The 16213-nt window shown below is 40.4% G+C and overlaps 1 protein-coding gene across 2 annotated transcripts in view; it reads left to right on the forward strand.

The window, feature by feature from the left end:
- parp4 (poly(ADP-ribose) polymerase family member 4) overlaps positions 1–16213 on the forward strand; it is a 54090-nt gene that overhangs the window by 24578 nt on the left and 13299 nt on the right. For both annotated transcript variants that reach the window (XR_004221397.1, XM_031897308.1), the window contains exons 23-34: positions 1843–2030; positions 2616–2715; positions 3312–3482; positions 4087–4167; positions 5321–5401; positions 6230–6325; positions 6992–7111; positions 8567–8590; positions 9582–9608; positions 9934–9954; positions 11555–11575; positions 13950–13973. Coding sequence is in view for 1 of the 2 variants with exons in the window: in XM_031897308.1 (XP_031753168.1) it covers positions 1843–2030; positions 2616–2715; positions 3312–3482; positions 4087–4167; positions 5321–5401; positions 6230–6325; positions 6992–7111; positions 8567–8590; positions 9582–9608; positions 9934–9954; positions 11555–11575; positions 13950–13973 (954 nt within the window). In the remaining variant the exon portion in view is untranslated. The remainder of the gene's footprint in view (positions 1–1842; positions 2031–2615; positions 2716–3311; positions 3483–4086; positions 4168–5320; positions 5402–6229; positions 6326–6991; positions 7112–8566; positions 8591–9581; positions 9609–9933; positions 9955–11554; positions 11576–13949; positions 13974–16213) is intronic.

Here is a 16213-nt window from a genome sequence, read left to right on the forward strand (position 1 = left end):
CTTGAGTATGGGGGGCAGTTTTGGGCTCCAGTCCTTAAGAAGGATATTAATGAGCTGGAGAGAGTGCAGAGACGTGCAACTAAACTGGTAAAGGGGATGGAAGATTTAAGCTATGAGGTTAGACTGTCGAGGTTGGGGTTGTTTTCTCTGGAAAAGAGGCGCTTGCGAGGGGACATGATTACTCTGTACAAGTACATTAGAGGGGATTATAGGCAGTTGGGGGATGTTCTTTTTTCCCATAAAAACAATCAGCGCACCAGAGGTCACCCCTATAGATTAGAGGAACAGAGCTTCCATTTGAAGCAGCGTAGGTGGTTTTTCACAGTGAGGGCAGTGAGGTTGGGGAATGCCCTTCCTAGTGATGGGGTAATGGCAGATTCTGTTAATGCCTATAAGAGGGGCCTGGATGAGTTTTTGAACAAGCAGAATATCCAGGGCTATTGTGATACTAATATCTACAGTTAGTATTAGTGGTTGTATATATATAGTTTATGTATGTGAGTGTATAGATTGGTTAGTATAGGTTGTGTGCTGGGTTTACTCGGATGGGTTGAACTTGATGGGCAATGGTCTTTTTTCAACCCTATGTAACTATGTAACTAGAGGAAGGCAGTATCGGCAAAACGCTTTAGCCCGCAAAAAGGACAGATAAGTAAGAAAGGATCCGTTGCTGGAAAAGAGACTCTTGATGGGCGTAAATTTTATGACGTTAGTGCAATTTGAACTTTAAACAATACATTTGCATACAGGGTCACTGTAACACAACACACACTTGTTTATTCATTTTGGTGGTCACTAATTAATGTTAACTATACACTAGAGGGAGTAATAGTACAAGTTGTTTGCTGTATTATGTATGGTTTGGGAGTTTTTTTCCCATAAGACCTATTTTTGACTGAAACAGAAGAGGGCGCTCCAGAGCTAAGTTATTTATCCATTTGAACCTTCACACAAGTTATCATTACATCTTTTGAATTTTTTATTACTCAAACAAGAGGCCAGTATGCTCTGTAGCATTGGCCTGGCGCTGAGCGTACTCATATACCCTATGAGTGTTTTTTTACAACTGCTACATCTGCCCCAACAGCCAAAGCACTAACTCTCAAAGGTTTGTCTTTCCCTGGGGTACATCAAGTTATTTGGAGGATAAAAATCTGCTAATAGATACAGTGTAGCTGAGTGTAATTTGGCTGCCCTTACCATTCTGTCCTATTAAAATAGAAAACCAAAATGGTGGTGGTCTTACTGTATATCTTCCATAAACAAGTGGTTCCATGTTGCATAGATAGAAAAGGAACACTGGGAATCTATAACTTGGTATCTATTAGGACAAAGTCTTTTTATGTTAAGGTTTAAGCTCTATATATTACATGAGATAACTGAGTACAGGTATGGGATCCATTATCCGAAATTCACTCCGAATTACGTGAAGGCCACCTTCCATAGACTTTTATTTTTAAAAATGACTCCTTTTTACTTGTAGGAATAAAACGGTACCTTGGACTTGATCACAACTAAGATATAATTAATCCTTATTGGAGGCAAAACAATTATTTTTTGGTAGACTTAAGGTATGGAGATCCAAATTACAGAAAGACCCCTTATCTGAAAACCCCAGGTCCGGAGCATTCTGGATAACAGGTCCCATACCTTTATTGATTGTCTGGAATGGGTATATTTAACTTTACCAAACAGAGCTCCTGGAGCCTTTTAATGCGTTGCCTATGAATGTGGGAACCCTGCTTTATGTGAGATTGTCCAGTACATAATGTACACAGTCAGTCCTATATTTTACTTTACTGATATTTGGTTTGTGTGTTCTCTTTGGATTGTACTTACCAGATGGCCAAACCAAACATGGGAAACACGGAACTTTGGAAGCCTCTGCAGTCCTTATGTTTGCTGGCTCCTCCCAGTGACATGCACAATGTTCTGCTTATATCTGATGGACACATCCAGAATGAGAGCCTCGTCTTTCAGATCCTCAAAAAGAATGCAGGGAAAGTGCGGCTATTCACCTGTGGCGTTGGGTAAGTAATGGTCACCTTTCATTTGTCAATCACTTTTTGCCTTTGTTGTACATTATTACATGTATGTGGCACCTTTAGATACTCTCAGATACTGACTCCGGCCGGGAATGAAGGATTTTTCTTAGACAGGTACTCAGATACCAAAGTACATCTTTACACAAAACAAGAAAGAAATCCAGTATCACTTTAAGCTGCACCTATACACAGGGCCAATCAGACCAAGGATCACTTTATAATAGAGACCTATGCAGGCCTGTCAGGAGAGGACTGCATCAAAGAGCCGAAGCAATGCTCAATTCATGGGATTTTCAAACCTGCCCATGCTATTTGCAGAACCCATTTGATCATATTAGGATAGTCTGCTGACTTGGGCATTTTCTGCTTTTGGCATTATTGTTAAGGTTGTGATTGAGGCAGAATCAAATCAGCATTGCAATGGCCATATAAATGATATGTCTGCTCAGCAATCTATACAGTTCAGGCGTGTGTATTGTGTGTTTAATATGCAGTTGCTAAAAGTACATTATAACTGGCCAACAGACTAAATATTATGTTTAATGTGCTCTATGGTGTGTGTGCTTTCAGTGCAACAGCCAATCGCCATATGTTGCGGTGTTTGGCTCGGTACGGTGCTGGGTTCTTTGAATTTTTTGAAGATAAAGCTAAGTCCAGCTGGAAAAAAAAGGTAAGTCGCCTATTTATTGTATTCATTTTTTCAAAAAAAGATAGAGCAGTACTCTTTTTAATTACACAGGGCAGCCCCACAAAAAGTTTTTCCACCTCTTCTTTTTCTGTGCTGCCCTTCATTTGATTCCAGCACAGCCCAGGGTTTCTTATTAATTGCAAAAATAGCCAAAGGGGTGGTTCTTCATCAAGTGGTGGGTTAAAGCAAGATCATCCAATCATTTGCCTTACACTGCCCAAGTAAGCCAATGATCAGATCACTTGGGGTTCCATGCTGACCTGTTGTGCGAGGACCCCATCCACAGCCTGATACAGTCCTTGCTAGACAGAATTTCCTAAACTCAATCAATATCCGATGGAAACACTATTCAGTATCAGTCATACAGGTAATACTCTGTACAAGCCAGTAAGCTGCCACTTGGTTTGGCAGAGTTGGCATCCAGTATTCCCCTGTGTATTGCTTTCCTTGCACAGCATTTATTTTTTATCTACATTCCTTCACCCACGGGTACCACAGATGCTGGGAGCCTAGGGCAATGACACACTTGTTTTAAATCTGACTCTGATAAAATGACACTTAACAACTTCCTTTGACAGATGGAGGCACAACTGCAAAAAATGGATTCCCCTGCATGCACTAGTGCATCTGTTAAATGGATGCAGTTCAGTGATAATGACCCAGAGCCCGTTCAAGCCCCAGCACACATACCGGCTTTGTTCAACCCTTGTTGCCTTCTTGTTTATGGCTTTGCTCATCACTGCACCCAGGTAAGGATTCTCTCTTTTCCTGTGCATGGGAACCACAGTTGCTTTCCTTTGTCTGTGTATGTATATGTTTCTTGGGTATTAGGGCTTATTGTATACACCAAACCCACATCCGCATACTGCATTTCCAAGTCCGGCTTTGCCCTTAAGTTTTTCCTATTGGACCAGTTCATTGGTTGCTTGTGCACTTTAACCCGTTGCATTAATTAACAGGCCATCGGTTAATTTCCCCCTTGCAATGGCATAGGCAAACAGACTCAGCATATCACAAATCCAACACACCGTTATTTGCTTTATGGCACTACCACTCCTTGATCTATTTATTAATAATAGGGATTATATAGGAACAGGAGTGGGCATGGTCGTTGTAGGGGTCTAACCTATAGCAGCCAATTATCTGTAAGTAGTAAGTGGTCTAGAGCAGTTGGAATAAAACAAACTATCATTTATTAGACCTGAAAGCCCAGGTCTATTAGATCTCAAACTATGGACTGGACTAAAAAACCTCTAAGGCAGCTTGCAGGAAGTAATTCACAAATACTGTAGTTTGGAAGCCAGGGCATCATATAGATATTTAAAACATAAAAAAAACTTTTTCACATTCTAGGCCAAGCTACAAGCTTTAATTGATGACAATGAACTGGACACTATGGTATCAACTACGGAATTACAGAAGACCAGAGGAACGGTAAATATAGGGACATGGGGTATAGGCAGTTTGTGTAATATACATTAATTCTGCTGTTGGGACTTTCTGCTCTATATATCATTGCTATGAATTGTCTTTGTGGGCCTGGCCGGATACTCCTTGGAGGAATAGAACCTGTAAGTAATATGAAGTAGGTGGAAGCTGGGACTCAACAATTTTAATTTCACGTTGTATAGTGCCTCGTGCTAAATAAAAATGTACTAAAACCCATATTAAATGTATGTGACTGTTTGCGCCTCTCTACTGTGGCCTTGTTAAAGTTGTCCTGATGGAATTCATATCCATACCCAAGATGGAGGGTTAAGTAGAAAAGCCAAGGATGACTGCTAAGTATTTTCAAGAACTTTAGAAGACCACAAAGAACTTTTCTTGAACCACAAAGAACTTTTTATGCTTCAGTTGGTACAAAGTCTGACCTGTGGCCTGTAGCAGATGGGGCAAATACAGGCACTGAGGGGTGCTTTTAGTTTGCATTCAGGGTGCTCTGTGGTCATACATTTCTTCACCATGTGCCCAGCTGAACAATTATTCTTTATTTTGCGGCAGTTACACTATTGTCCCAAAATGTAGGTCTGTTGGGTGCAGGTTAAAGGAGAAGGAAAGTCCAAATCCAAATCACTAGGGAAGCCAAATGTTAGGCACCTCCCAGTGATTGTTACCTGATATGCCGGGCTGGTGCTCCTGTTAGCAAAAAACTGCTCCGACCCAGGCTACTTCTGCAGATATTTCTTCCTCCTCTCTCTTCTTCTCACCGGGCCGCGGGCATGCACATGTGCACTAGAATGAAAGAGCTGGCTTTGTTTGCAAGTTCACATGGAATGCTCACGTGCTGGATGGACTGTAATGAAAAGAAGATGGAAAACTCCATAGAGGGTGGCAAGGATCTTCTGCAGAAATACCTTGGGCCGGTGCAGTTCTTAGCAAACAGGAGCATAGGCCCAGGGTATCAGGTAAGCGATTTTAATCACTGGGGGGTGTCTAACATTTGCCCTCCCCCCTTCTCCTTTAAAAGCCCACTCAATAAAACCAACAATATATACAAGGCAGGTTGGACAGTCTAGTAATAATTTTCCCATAAAGCCTAGTAAATTAGCATTGCACTTTACTACTTTGTCATTTTCTTTCTATGCAGATGCTTCATAAACTGACGGCAAGGGCTGTTATTAGGGATTATGAAGATGGAATCCTGCACGAGAAAGAACATGAACATGAAGTCTGTATTGTTTTAATCTGAATACATGTTATCCAAGATCTTATTGTGCCTAAATAGTTATATTATTCACAGGGCCACTCTATTACCATCACCTTGCCTTGGCAGCATTGTCTCTGCGCCCCAGTTAGTAGCTTGAATTAGCAGAGTGATTTAGATCTTCTAAATCTAAAAGGTCTGGGTTTCCATGAATAGGTATAATGGTTAATTGTGATTGTGAGGTCTGCCTGTCACTGTTCCATCAGCCAAGTAGCCTTTCATTAAGTAACATTTGCCCCATTATGTAATAAAAGGCATTTACTATTCACCTGTTGAAAAGCAAAAAAGGTAGCATTTTACTATTCACCTATTTAAAAGCAAACATGTTATTGGTTGCTAAGGGTTACTGCTACTGGGCAAACATCACTATGTAAATGCTACCTGCTGATTGGTTGCTATGGGTTACTGTTCCTGGGCAAACTTAATGCTGTTTATTACATAACCCCATAAGAATGATATGGATGTTTTTGTTGCCTGTTTGATGACAGCTTTGGACAAAATGCCCTGTGTGCCATTAGCTGTCTGAATCATTAATACCCAATGCAAATTGCAACAATTCAAAAAAATGTTCCAGTGGTGCAAAAGAAGCTGTTAAATGAAAATGCTGGGTATTTTGGAGTGTTAACCACATTACTGATACTATAAAAGTAGCAAAATTACTCTAAACTGGCCCCTTTATTCTTGCTCTTAAGCAGTAAAATGACATATTCTGTGTAGTTTTCAAACACCAGAAACCACAAGATTACCATGTGTGTGTTATATACCTGCTCTGCCTTTGTCTCCTTTATGTAGATGAAAAAGCAGCAAATGAAGTCCTTTATTATTGAGCTGAGCAAGAAGTACTCAATCATCACTCAGTTTACAAGCTTTGTCGCTGTAGAGAAACGGGTAAGTAACTGAGTGGGCATTTACCTTTTTGTGCAACATAAGAGGCAATTTTATTGGCTCACGCTGAATGTGATTTGAGTTCCTGTGTGAATGGCAAAGGGGTTTACCAATATGAATAAAGAATAATATGCTGCCTATTTTTAGGTGAGACAGAAGCCCCCTAACAGTGCATTGACCTCAGAAAATCATATATTTTTGGAAAGTATATATTGTGGGCAGTTCCTGGCCCAACACCAGGGCACACTTCCCTCCCACAGCAAAGTGACAACTAGGGGGGGAGGACTGCTGAGGAGCGGGAGTGGTGGGGGTGTAATGCAAGATGGAAGCGATGTACTGTACTGAGGAGCACACTGAAGCCAAGTTAGGGGTAGGCGAAGATGTACGTGTCCAACAACCTCTCCCCCCTCCTTTGTTGCACACTAGGCACGTGCCTTTTCTGCCTACCCCTAGTTTCTAGGCCTTGGATAGGGGTGACTCCAAATTGCCACTCCAAATTACCAAACTGAAAACCACAAATGTACATAGCGCTTTACAAGGCTTAAACATAAACAGGGGTAAGAATATTATAAATTAAACAGTGAAATGGGGTGTGCCACTCCCTGCGAAATACACATGTCCTTTAAGAAAGATCCAAACTAAGTGAATGTACTTTCCTTTTACAATCAGGATAAAAAAAAGAAATCAAAGGACTATGTCCCAAATGAGTCTGTAATAATATCTGCAGTTAATATATTACCGTACATGACATGGGAAACACAGGAAGGTGACCAGGAAGCTGCTCTGCAGGTAAGTACTTTCTGTGTGGAATACTTGGATCTGCATGGGAGGAGGTGAGTGTCTATCTCTATCTACAGGTATGAGACCTGTTATCCAGAATGCTCAGGACCTGGGGTTTTCCAGATAAGGGGTCTTTCTGTAGTGCGGATCTTCATACTTTGTCTATTAAAAATTAATTTCGACATTAAATAAACCCAATAGAATTGTTTTGCCTGCAATAAGGATTAATAATATCTTAGCTGGGATCAAGTACAGGTACTGTTTTATTATTACAGAGAAAAGGGAATAATTTAACCATTAAATAAATCCAATAGGATTGTTCTGCCCCCAATAAGGGGTAATTATATCTTAGTTGGGATCAAGTACAGGTACTGTTTTATTATTACAGAGAAAAGGGAATCATTTAACCATTAAATAAACCCAATAAGGCTGTTCTGCCCCCAATAAGGGGTAATTATATCTTAGTTGGGATCAAGTACAGGTACTGTTTTATTATTACAGAGAAAAGGGAATCATTTAACCATGAAATAAACCCAATAGGATTGTTCTGCCCCCAATAAGGGGTAATTATATCTTAGTTGGGATCAAGTACAGGTACTGTTTTATTATTACAGAGAAAAGGGAATCATTTAACCATTAAATAAATCCAATAGGATTGTTCTGCCCCCAATAAGGGGTAATTATATCTTAGTTGGGATCAAGTACAGGTACTGTTTTATTATTACAGAGAAAAGGGAATCATTTAACCATGAAATAAACCCAATAGGGCTGTTCTGCCCTCAATAAGGGGTAATTATATCTTAGTTGGGATCAAGTACAGGTACTGTTTTATTATTACAGAGAAAAGGGAATCATTTAACCATTAAATAAACCCAATAAGGCTGTTCTGCCCCCAATAAGGGGTAATTATATCTTAGTTGGGATCAAGTACAGGTACTGTTTTATTATTACAGAGAAAAGGGAATCATTTAACCATTAAATAAACCCAATAGGGCTGTTCTGCCCCCAATAAGGGGTAATTATATCTTAGTTGGGATCAAGTACAGGTACTGTTTTATTATTACAGAGAAAAGGGAATCATTTAACCATTAAATAAACCCAATAGGGCTGTTCTGCCCCCAATAAGGGGTAATTATATCTTAGTTGGGATCAAGTGCAGGTACTGTTTTATTATTACAGAGAAAAGGGAAATATGTTTTAACAGTTAAAGTTATTTGATTAAAATGGAATCTATTGAGACGCCCTTCCCGTAATTCAGAACTTTCTGGACAACTGGTTTCTGAATAACAGATTCCATACCTGTATACTGTATATTGCTATCTATCTATCTGTCTGACTAATATAAATGTTTATGGTTTTTCGAGAATCAAAATGATCAGTTTGTTTCACATTATTATCAAACAATGCTTTCTTGAAATGCCATTTATTATATCACATAAAATATGTTTTTCTTTGTATTTGCAGGAAGAAGAGTTGGCGGAACAAGCTGTAAGTAATTTATTAACACTAGATGAGCAATTTGCTGTTTTAACAGCAACACCATGGTTCTGGCCACATTTAGTTGCATGCAGTTGCCGGGGAGAGTCTTTTATTAACATTTCTGCAATAACATGCAGAAAATTGGGTTTAACAAATGTGCTATGTCCTCTTTCCAAAAATACAAATCAAAATGATGCCTAAATTCCACCTAAAAGCTGCAGAGATGCCATAGATGTCAGTGGGAAGTGTAAACTAAACAGTTTAACCAGGTAACCTCTTTCTAAGCTTGCCTGAAAGTTTGTTAGTTTTCACTTACATAACAAGATATTGGACTATAAATACCAAAAACTTCACAATGACTTAGTTTTCATAATACAGATAACATATCTGTAACAGGCAGTGTCATTCTGTGGCTACTAAAGCAAATAAAGTGCTGTCTTGTATAAAAAAGGGCATTGACTCAAGGGATGAAAACATAATTTTGCCCCTTTATAGGTCCCTGGTAAGGCCTCACCTTGAGTATGGGGGGCAGTTTTGGGCTCCAGTCCTTAAGAAGGATATTAATGAGCTGGAGAGAGTGCAGAGACTGCAACTAAACTGGTAAAGGGGACGGAAGGGTTAAACTATGAGGTTAGACTGTCGAGGTTGGGGTTGTTTTCGGCGCTTGCGAGGGGACATGATTACTCTGTACAAGTACATTAGAGGGATTATAGGCAGATGGGGGGGTTCTTTTAGATTAGAGGAACGGAGCTTCAATTTGAAGCAGCGTAGGGGGTTTTCACGGTGAGGGCAGTGAGGTTGGGGAATGCCCTTCCTAGTGAGATCACTGACTTATATGGAGTGCTTCAAAAACTTGGTACCAACAATTTTACATCCATGATAATTTAGTCACCTGAAAACCATAACATTTTTAACCAATCATTAACAAAAAAATTTCTGAAATACTTACTATGTATTAATAATATATATATATATATTTTTTTTTTTTTATTTTCTGCAGAGAGATGATAGAGCGGAAGGGATACAGGTAAGTGGCTTATTCTTCTACTTAGGAATAAGAAATGTGCAAAACACCTAAAATTTTTCAGTGTCTCATTTCTCTTAATGATCAGCAAAATGGACATACAGTATCTGAGCCCAAACTGAAACTTTTATGGATACTGTATATATTTTTTACCAGGCAGAGAATGCTGCCCAATAACAATACAAACACAATAACAGTGGTACATGTTAAAGTGCACCTATTACCCTCATGTTTACAGTGTTATACAGTGTCATATATATTGAAATCCACCATTTCTCTTTTTAGCAGGGGCATGGTCTAATAGTTTTTTCTTGTGTTCTTCTATTAGGCTATTGCCGAGATTATGAAGGTAAGTAAATTATTCCTTTTGTTAATGCTACAAATAATATCAGTTGGCTAGAATACTCTTTGTCATGGCATAAAGTGGCTTTATTTTTATGGTTTGTTGTACAATTAGAATGAATAACCCAGTACCCCTCATATCCGGTATATACGGTATTTGTAAAGGAAGGCCTTTATCAAATGGACAAACTTTTCTTTTGTTACTAATTATAGTACAGTTATAGGTCTATTATCTGGAATGCTCTGGACGTGGGGTTTCCCAGATAAGGGATCTTGCTGGACTTTATGGGAGATGGCCTTCCCATAACTCTGAGCTTTTTGGATAATGGGTTTTTTGGATAAGGGATCCCAAACCTGTTTCCTCCTTTATTACTTTACCATGCTTTAATATGCCATACCTTACCATACTTTCCATACTATGTAGACATTATGTGGCTTTGCACTTTTGCAATATACTTGGTTTTGAACTAAGCTATACATTGCTTTATACCAGGGGTCCCCAACCTCTCTCACTTGCACTTGGGGAGCAACACAAGCACCATAAAAGTTCATGGAGGTGCCAAATAAGGGCTGTGATTGGCTATTAGGGAGCCTCTATGCACATCAGCTTACAGGGGCTTTATTATCCTTATAATCCTTATTGGAGGAAAAACAATACTATTGGGTTTATTTAATTGTTAAAATGACTTATATTTAAGGTATGAAGATCCAAATTATGGAAAGACCCCTTATCCGGAAAGCAACAGGTCCCGAGCATTCTGTATAACAGGCCCCATACCTGTACAGAATACAGGTAAAGGATCTACTATTCAGAATGCTCAGGACCTGGGGTTTTCTGGATAAGGGATCTCTCCGTAATTTAATTCTCCATACCTTAGGTCTACTAAATAAAATTTGAACATTACATAAACCCAATAGGATTGTTCTGCCCCCAATAAGGGGTAATTATATCTTAGTTGTGATCAAGTACAGGTACTGTTTTATTATTACAGAGAAAAGGGAATCATTTAACCATTAAATATACACAATAGGGCTGTTCTGCCCCCAATAAGGGGTAATTATATCTTAGTTGGGATCAAGTACAGGTACTGTTTTATTATTACAGAGAAAAGGGAATCATTTAACCATTAAATAAACCCAATAGGGCTGTTCTGCCCCCAATAAGGGGTAATTATATCTTAGTTGGGATCAAGTGCAGGTACTGTTTTATTATTACAGAGAAAAGGGAATCATTTAACCATTAAATAAACCCAATAGGGCTGTTCTGCCCCCAATAAGGGGTAATTATATCTTAGTTGGGATCAAGTACAGGTACTGTTTTATTATTACAGAGAAAAGGGAATCATTTAACCATTAAATAAACCCAATAGGGCTGTTCTGCCCCCAATAAGGGGTAATTATATCTTAGTTGGGATCAAGTACAGGTACTGTTTTATTATTATAAATGCATTCTGGTTAATAGATCCCATACCTGTATCATATTCACATTATATTACCTAGAGTACTTGTGTTGTGATATATATTTGTGTCTATTTAAATCCACCATTTTATTTTTAGGAGCGGTATGGTGAATGGTCTAATAGTGTTTTCTTGTGTTCTGTTATTAGGCTAATGCTTCCTTAATTGTGGTAAGTAAATTATTCCTCTGTTAATGCTTCAAATAATAGTCATTGGCCAAAATACCCTTTGTCATAGATGCCATGGCATTTGGTGGCTTCATTTTTCTGGTTAGTGGTGAGTTTACTGCTTAATCCCATACCCCTCACATCTGGTATGTACGGTAAAGAAAACGGAGTTATTAACTGGCCGAACACAATTGGCTCAAACACAAGGCAGTAACCCATAGCAAACAACAAAACATAGCTTTTATCTGCCTCCTTACGGTATAATAGCAAGCCTCTGGTTGGTCGCTATGATTTACTGCACTAATACAAGTTTATTTGTAAGGCCGCCAGAATGAAATTCTAGGTAAGGTGTCAATGCCTGTACTTACACAGTATCTAGCTTGTATCCAACTGGGGCACACAGAATCCTTGGCCTTGCACCTCCCATTTAGTAATTGGGTTAATTCCCAATTGGGGAACAGAGACCCCCTGAGCGAGGTGCTTAGATATAAGTATTGCACCTGTAGGTATAGGTATAGCACTGCTAACAGTGCACTCAAGGCAGACAGGCAGGATAGAAAGAGCAGCACTGAACTCCATTATAGGATAAGGTCATAGGACAGGCTCTCCTGGGTGCTACTCTGCCTGAAAGTGAAGGGATCACAGTTTGGAAAGGGATTCAGGCTAAAGGAATAAAGAGAGGAAAGGTAGCAATCTGCTTAGTATTTGTTTGTAGACTTGGCAGGATAAGATAAGGGCATGGGTGAGTGTTTTAATAGTTGCTTAAAGGACATGTAAAGCTTACATTTGCCTACAATGTATATCAGTTGGGCACGTCTCCCCCACCCAAATGGCACCATTTGTACTGCATATATTCCCTCCGTTTGCCAGCACCATCACATTTTCCTAAAGCAAATAGCAGCTTTCACCCGGTGGCCATTTTTCCTTTGATACATAATCAGATACATTTAAATCTGCAAACAGCATACACACACACAGACCCTTATTCAGCATACATCTAATCAAGAATATAGACTCACACAGGCACAACTGACTCTGATAGAAGTTCTGCTTTGTTTGAGCTGAGCTCAGGAGAGGAGGTTAGGAGACAACAATGAAGCAGACAGCTAGAGCTGAGTTTCTATGGGAACCAGCAATACCATCTCTTTACTGGCTGCTAGACTGGGGGCATGTTTAGGAATCTGAGCTTAGAACAACTGAGCATGCTCACAAGCCAGAAGGCAAAGCGAATTCCCAAGGGGGGGCCGAGTGGGTTACAGGAGGAGAAGGAAATCTAAGTAATTAAGGGGATACTGCAGCCTTACTATTAACCTCTGGACGACCAGTGTGGCAGGTATTGAAAGATTTCAAAGAGGCTGTTCACTGATTACATTTTTGTGTGTGGGGTTTACATGTCCTTTAAAAGTAAAAAGAATGAATCTTATAAATAAGAAAAAGTGGCAGGTTATGGCAGTGGTATCAGTACTCTACGGTATGATGACAGAATAAATGGAAAAAGCCAGAAATTACCCACAAGCATTGTGCTGAACAGGGTTAATGAGCATGCCAGTAATGGTAAAAATGGGAGCAGGAGCAGGGTTGGGATGAAGAGAAGAGGAGGAGATAGTTAGGAGGTGTCTGGATACCCATGGTGTGGACATTTTCTGCATACACCAACTCACATCATACCATATAGAATCCACGATTCAAGTCTGATTAGTAATAAATTTAGATTCTCCTTACATGGAAGCTCAGAAACCAGTAACATTTGTATCAGAATTTAATAATCCCAGGGGCCCCCCTCTACCCCGCCCCCCTCCACCCCGCACAGGATCCCTTACAGAGCACTGGGGACAGGACACGCTTAAGTTTTCTGCGCCTCCTGTTCCCAGTGCTCTGTATACAAGCAAATTTACATGCAGCAGGGCAGCATGCCGACCCTAAATTTGTGCCACCCTAGGCCAGGGCCTTAGTGGCCTTGTCACAAATCCGGGCCCGCAGAGCATACTGAGCATGTGCAGAATCCAAAATGGGGAGCTCCAATGCCAACTATAAACACCTGAATCATTAATACTAGAGATGTTGAACCTTTAGGCTGCTGCAGTAAGTTCAGTGTATAAAAAGTGATAGCCATATTCATTCATGGGATTGAATTCTCCTTTACATGATGATTAAGACATAGGATTTAGGGGCCACAAGAGAAGCTGGGATACCTCTGACACTGTAACAGCGTCAAAAGAATCATAGAGGGGGAATAGGGTTTAATGAGATTTTAAAGAAGTCTTGAAATCATTTTGCTTCTCTTTACAAAAACATCCCCAATATGTTTATATAATATGAACTATTTTTAAAAACCACTCACACAGCATCTTTTACATCTGATATATTTCATGTGCAGGAACCCAGTTACTCGCTAGCAGACGTAAGTCATTTTCTTTTCCTCTTCATGGGCAAACTTGGGCAAGCTTATAAGTTCTACAGTGGCCAGAAGTCAATGACTATGGGCACAGAAACATTTCTTGTTGCTGTAGTTTGTTTGTGGGCCTTGTTCATAATATCTGGCCAAGTGGTCAAATGTTTAAAACTCAGGAGAGAGCTGCGTGTCTCTGGCACAGGAAAAAAAAGAGACAAGTAATCCTGTTTCTTTTGACAGAGGACCAAGTGCAGCGTTTCTGTGAGTGCTTATGGCTGTATTTACACTGACCTTTCTGATAGAGCTTACTTAGTTTTTACTTTTCCCTCTCCTTTAAAGCATTAAGAAATAAGTGTGTACAATGCAACATTAAGGGCTCTGGCACACGGGGAGATTAGTCGCCCGCGACAAATCTCCCTGTCCACGGGCGACTAATCTCCCCGAGTTGCCATCAGTTGCCATCCCACCGGCAGCAATGTAAGTCGCCGGTGGGATGGCACACGCGGCGGCGCAATTTCGGCAAATCGCCGGAAATGCCTCGCGAGGCAACTTCGACGATTTGCCATCCCACCGACGACTTACATTTTCGCCGGTGGGATGGCAATCCGGGGAGATTAGTCGCCCGCGAACAGGGAGTTTTGTCGCGGGCGACTAATCTCCCCGTGTGCCAGAGCCCTAAGGGCCTGGGTGATCTTGTTATCTAGTTGCCCCTGATGCAAGGGAATAGGTAGAGATGTAGGTAGGCAGGTTATTGGGTAGATTTTGGATAGATTGGGATAGAAAAGACTTTAATCGGAGCTGAATTGGTGTGGATCTGGGCCAGGGGTGGAACAAAAGGGAATTACAACTTTATAGACAAGTGCATTTCTGGTAAATTTCTAAAACTGGCCCAGTCTTGGCAGGTGTTTTACTGACTAGTCTGGTGAAATACTGCCCAGGTGGCAACACTAATGGCACAACTGAGCTACTGCATCAGAGAATCTTGGCATCTGCCCTGAAGCAAGAGACCAATATGGATGCCTAGGCTGTATGCTTGTGTAAAAATGTCAGTCACAGTGATTATAATGTGATATTTGTATTTGCAGAAAAGTGCTGAAATACCAGCCCCTGCTTTCCAAGGTCCGCTTATAAGCAGGTTACACTGAATACTGCCACTGCATGGGGTATCTACAGCCTGACCACAACCTGTACATGTATGACCCACATACAGATTGTCCAACAGCAGATATGAACTCTACCATTGGTACCGGCCAATTGCCCTAGCAAGCAGGCATTGGTCGAATTACAACGGCAAGGTATAGGTGTGGTCGGATCGGGAACTGCATCAACGAACTTATGCAGTCCCCAGTCTGACAGACATTCAAACCTGCCCAATCGAGATCTGGGTCAGGTAGGCCCATCCGGGGTTGCACATCCAGGACAGATAAGCTGTCGAACCAGTCTGAAGGACCCGAATCAGCAGCTAAAATCTGTCATTGTAAGGCCACCTTTATTCTTTGTAACTGAAATTAGTGCTTAGAATTGCTTGTACAATCTGTATCTTCATCTCACTGCATATGGGAAAGGGTTAAGTAAGGAACTGTGAACGTAATCAGGGCTGAAGGGGAGGAACATTACAGCAGTTTTACATGCTTTTATCCTCTTGGACAGCTTGGTGGGCACTGTACAGGGCTTGGTTAGGCTATTAGGATCAAATTATTATTAACATGTATTTATAAAGCACCAACATATTCTGCAGCGCTGTACAATAAGTGGGTTTCATACATTGGACATACAGAGTAACATATAAAGCAATCAATAACCGATACAAGAGGTGAAGAGGGCCCTGCCCAAAAGAGCTTACAGTCTATAAGGATAGGGGGGTTAAGACACTAGAGGGTTGATTCACTAAAGGTCGATAAGTTTTATCGCATGCTTTTTTGCGCTAAAATTGACGCGGGAAAAAACGTGCGATTCACTAAAGTATTAACGCATGAGTTAAGTTGCATATCGCGTGTGTTAAATTTTGCGTTAATTAGCATGCAGAAATAACACTAACGCATGATTCACAAACACTTAGACGCGCTAAATATCGCATTAGTCTGCGCGAAAATGAACACCTACTTGGGGCAGGCGGTAATTATAGAAAAGTACAGTTCATGAGCTTTTGGCAACACAATAAGGACTTTGCAGTGGGATTTATTTAAGTCTGTGTTGGCCCCAGAGTGATGCAGCCTCCAGTTTGCAGGGAAATGGTCATTTTCAGTACA

The sequence above is a fragment of the Xenopus tropicalis genome, chromosome 2, assembly GCF_000004195.4.
Source record: "Xenopus tropicalis strain Nigerian chromosome 2, UCB_Xtro_10.0, whole genome shotgun sequence".
Lineage (NCBI taxonomy): Eukaryota > Metazoa > Chordata > Amphibia > Anura > Pipidae > Xenopus > Xenopus tropicalis.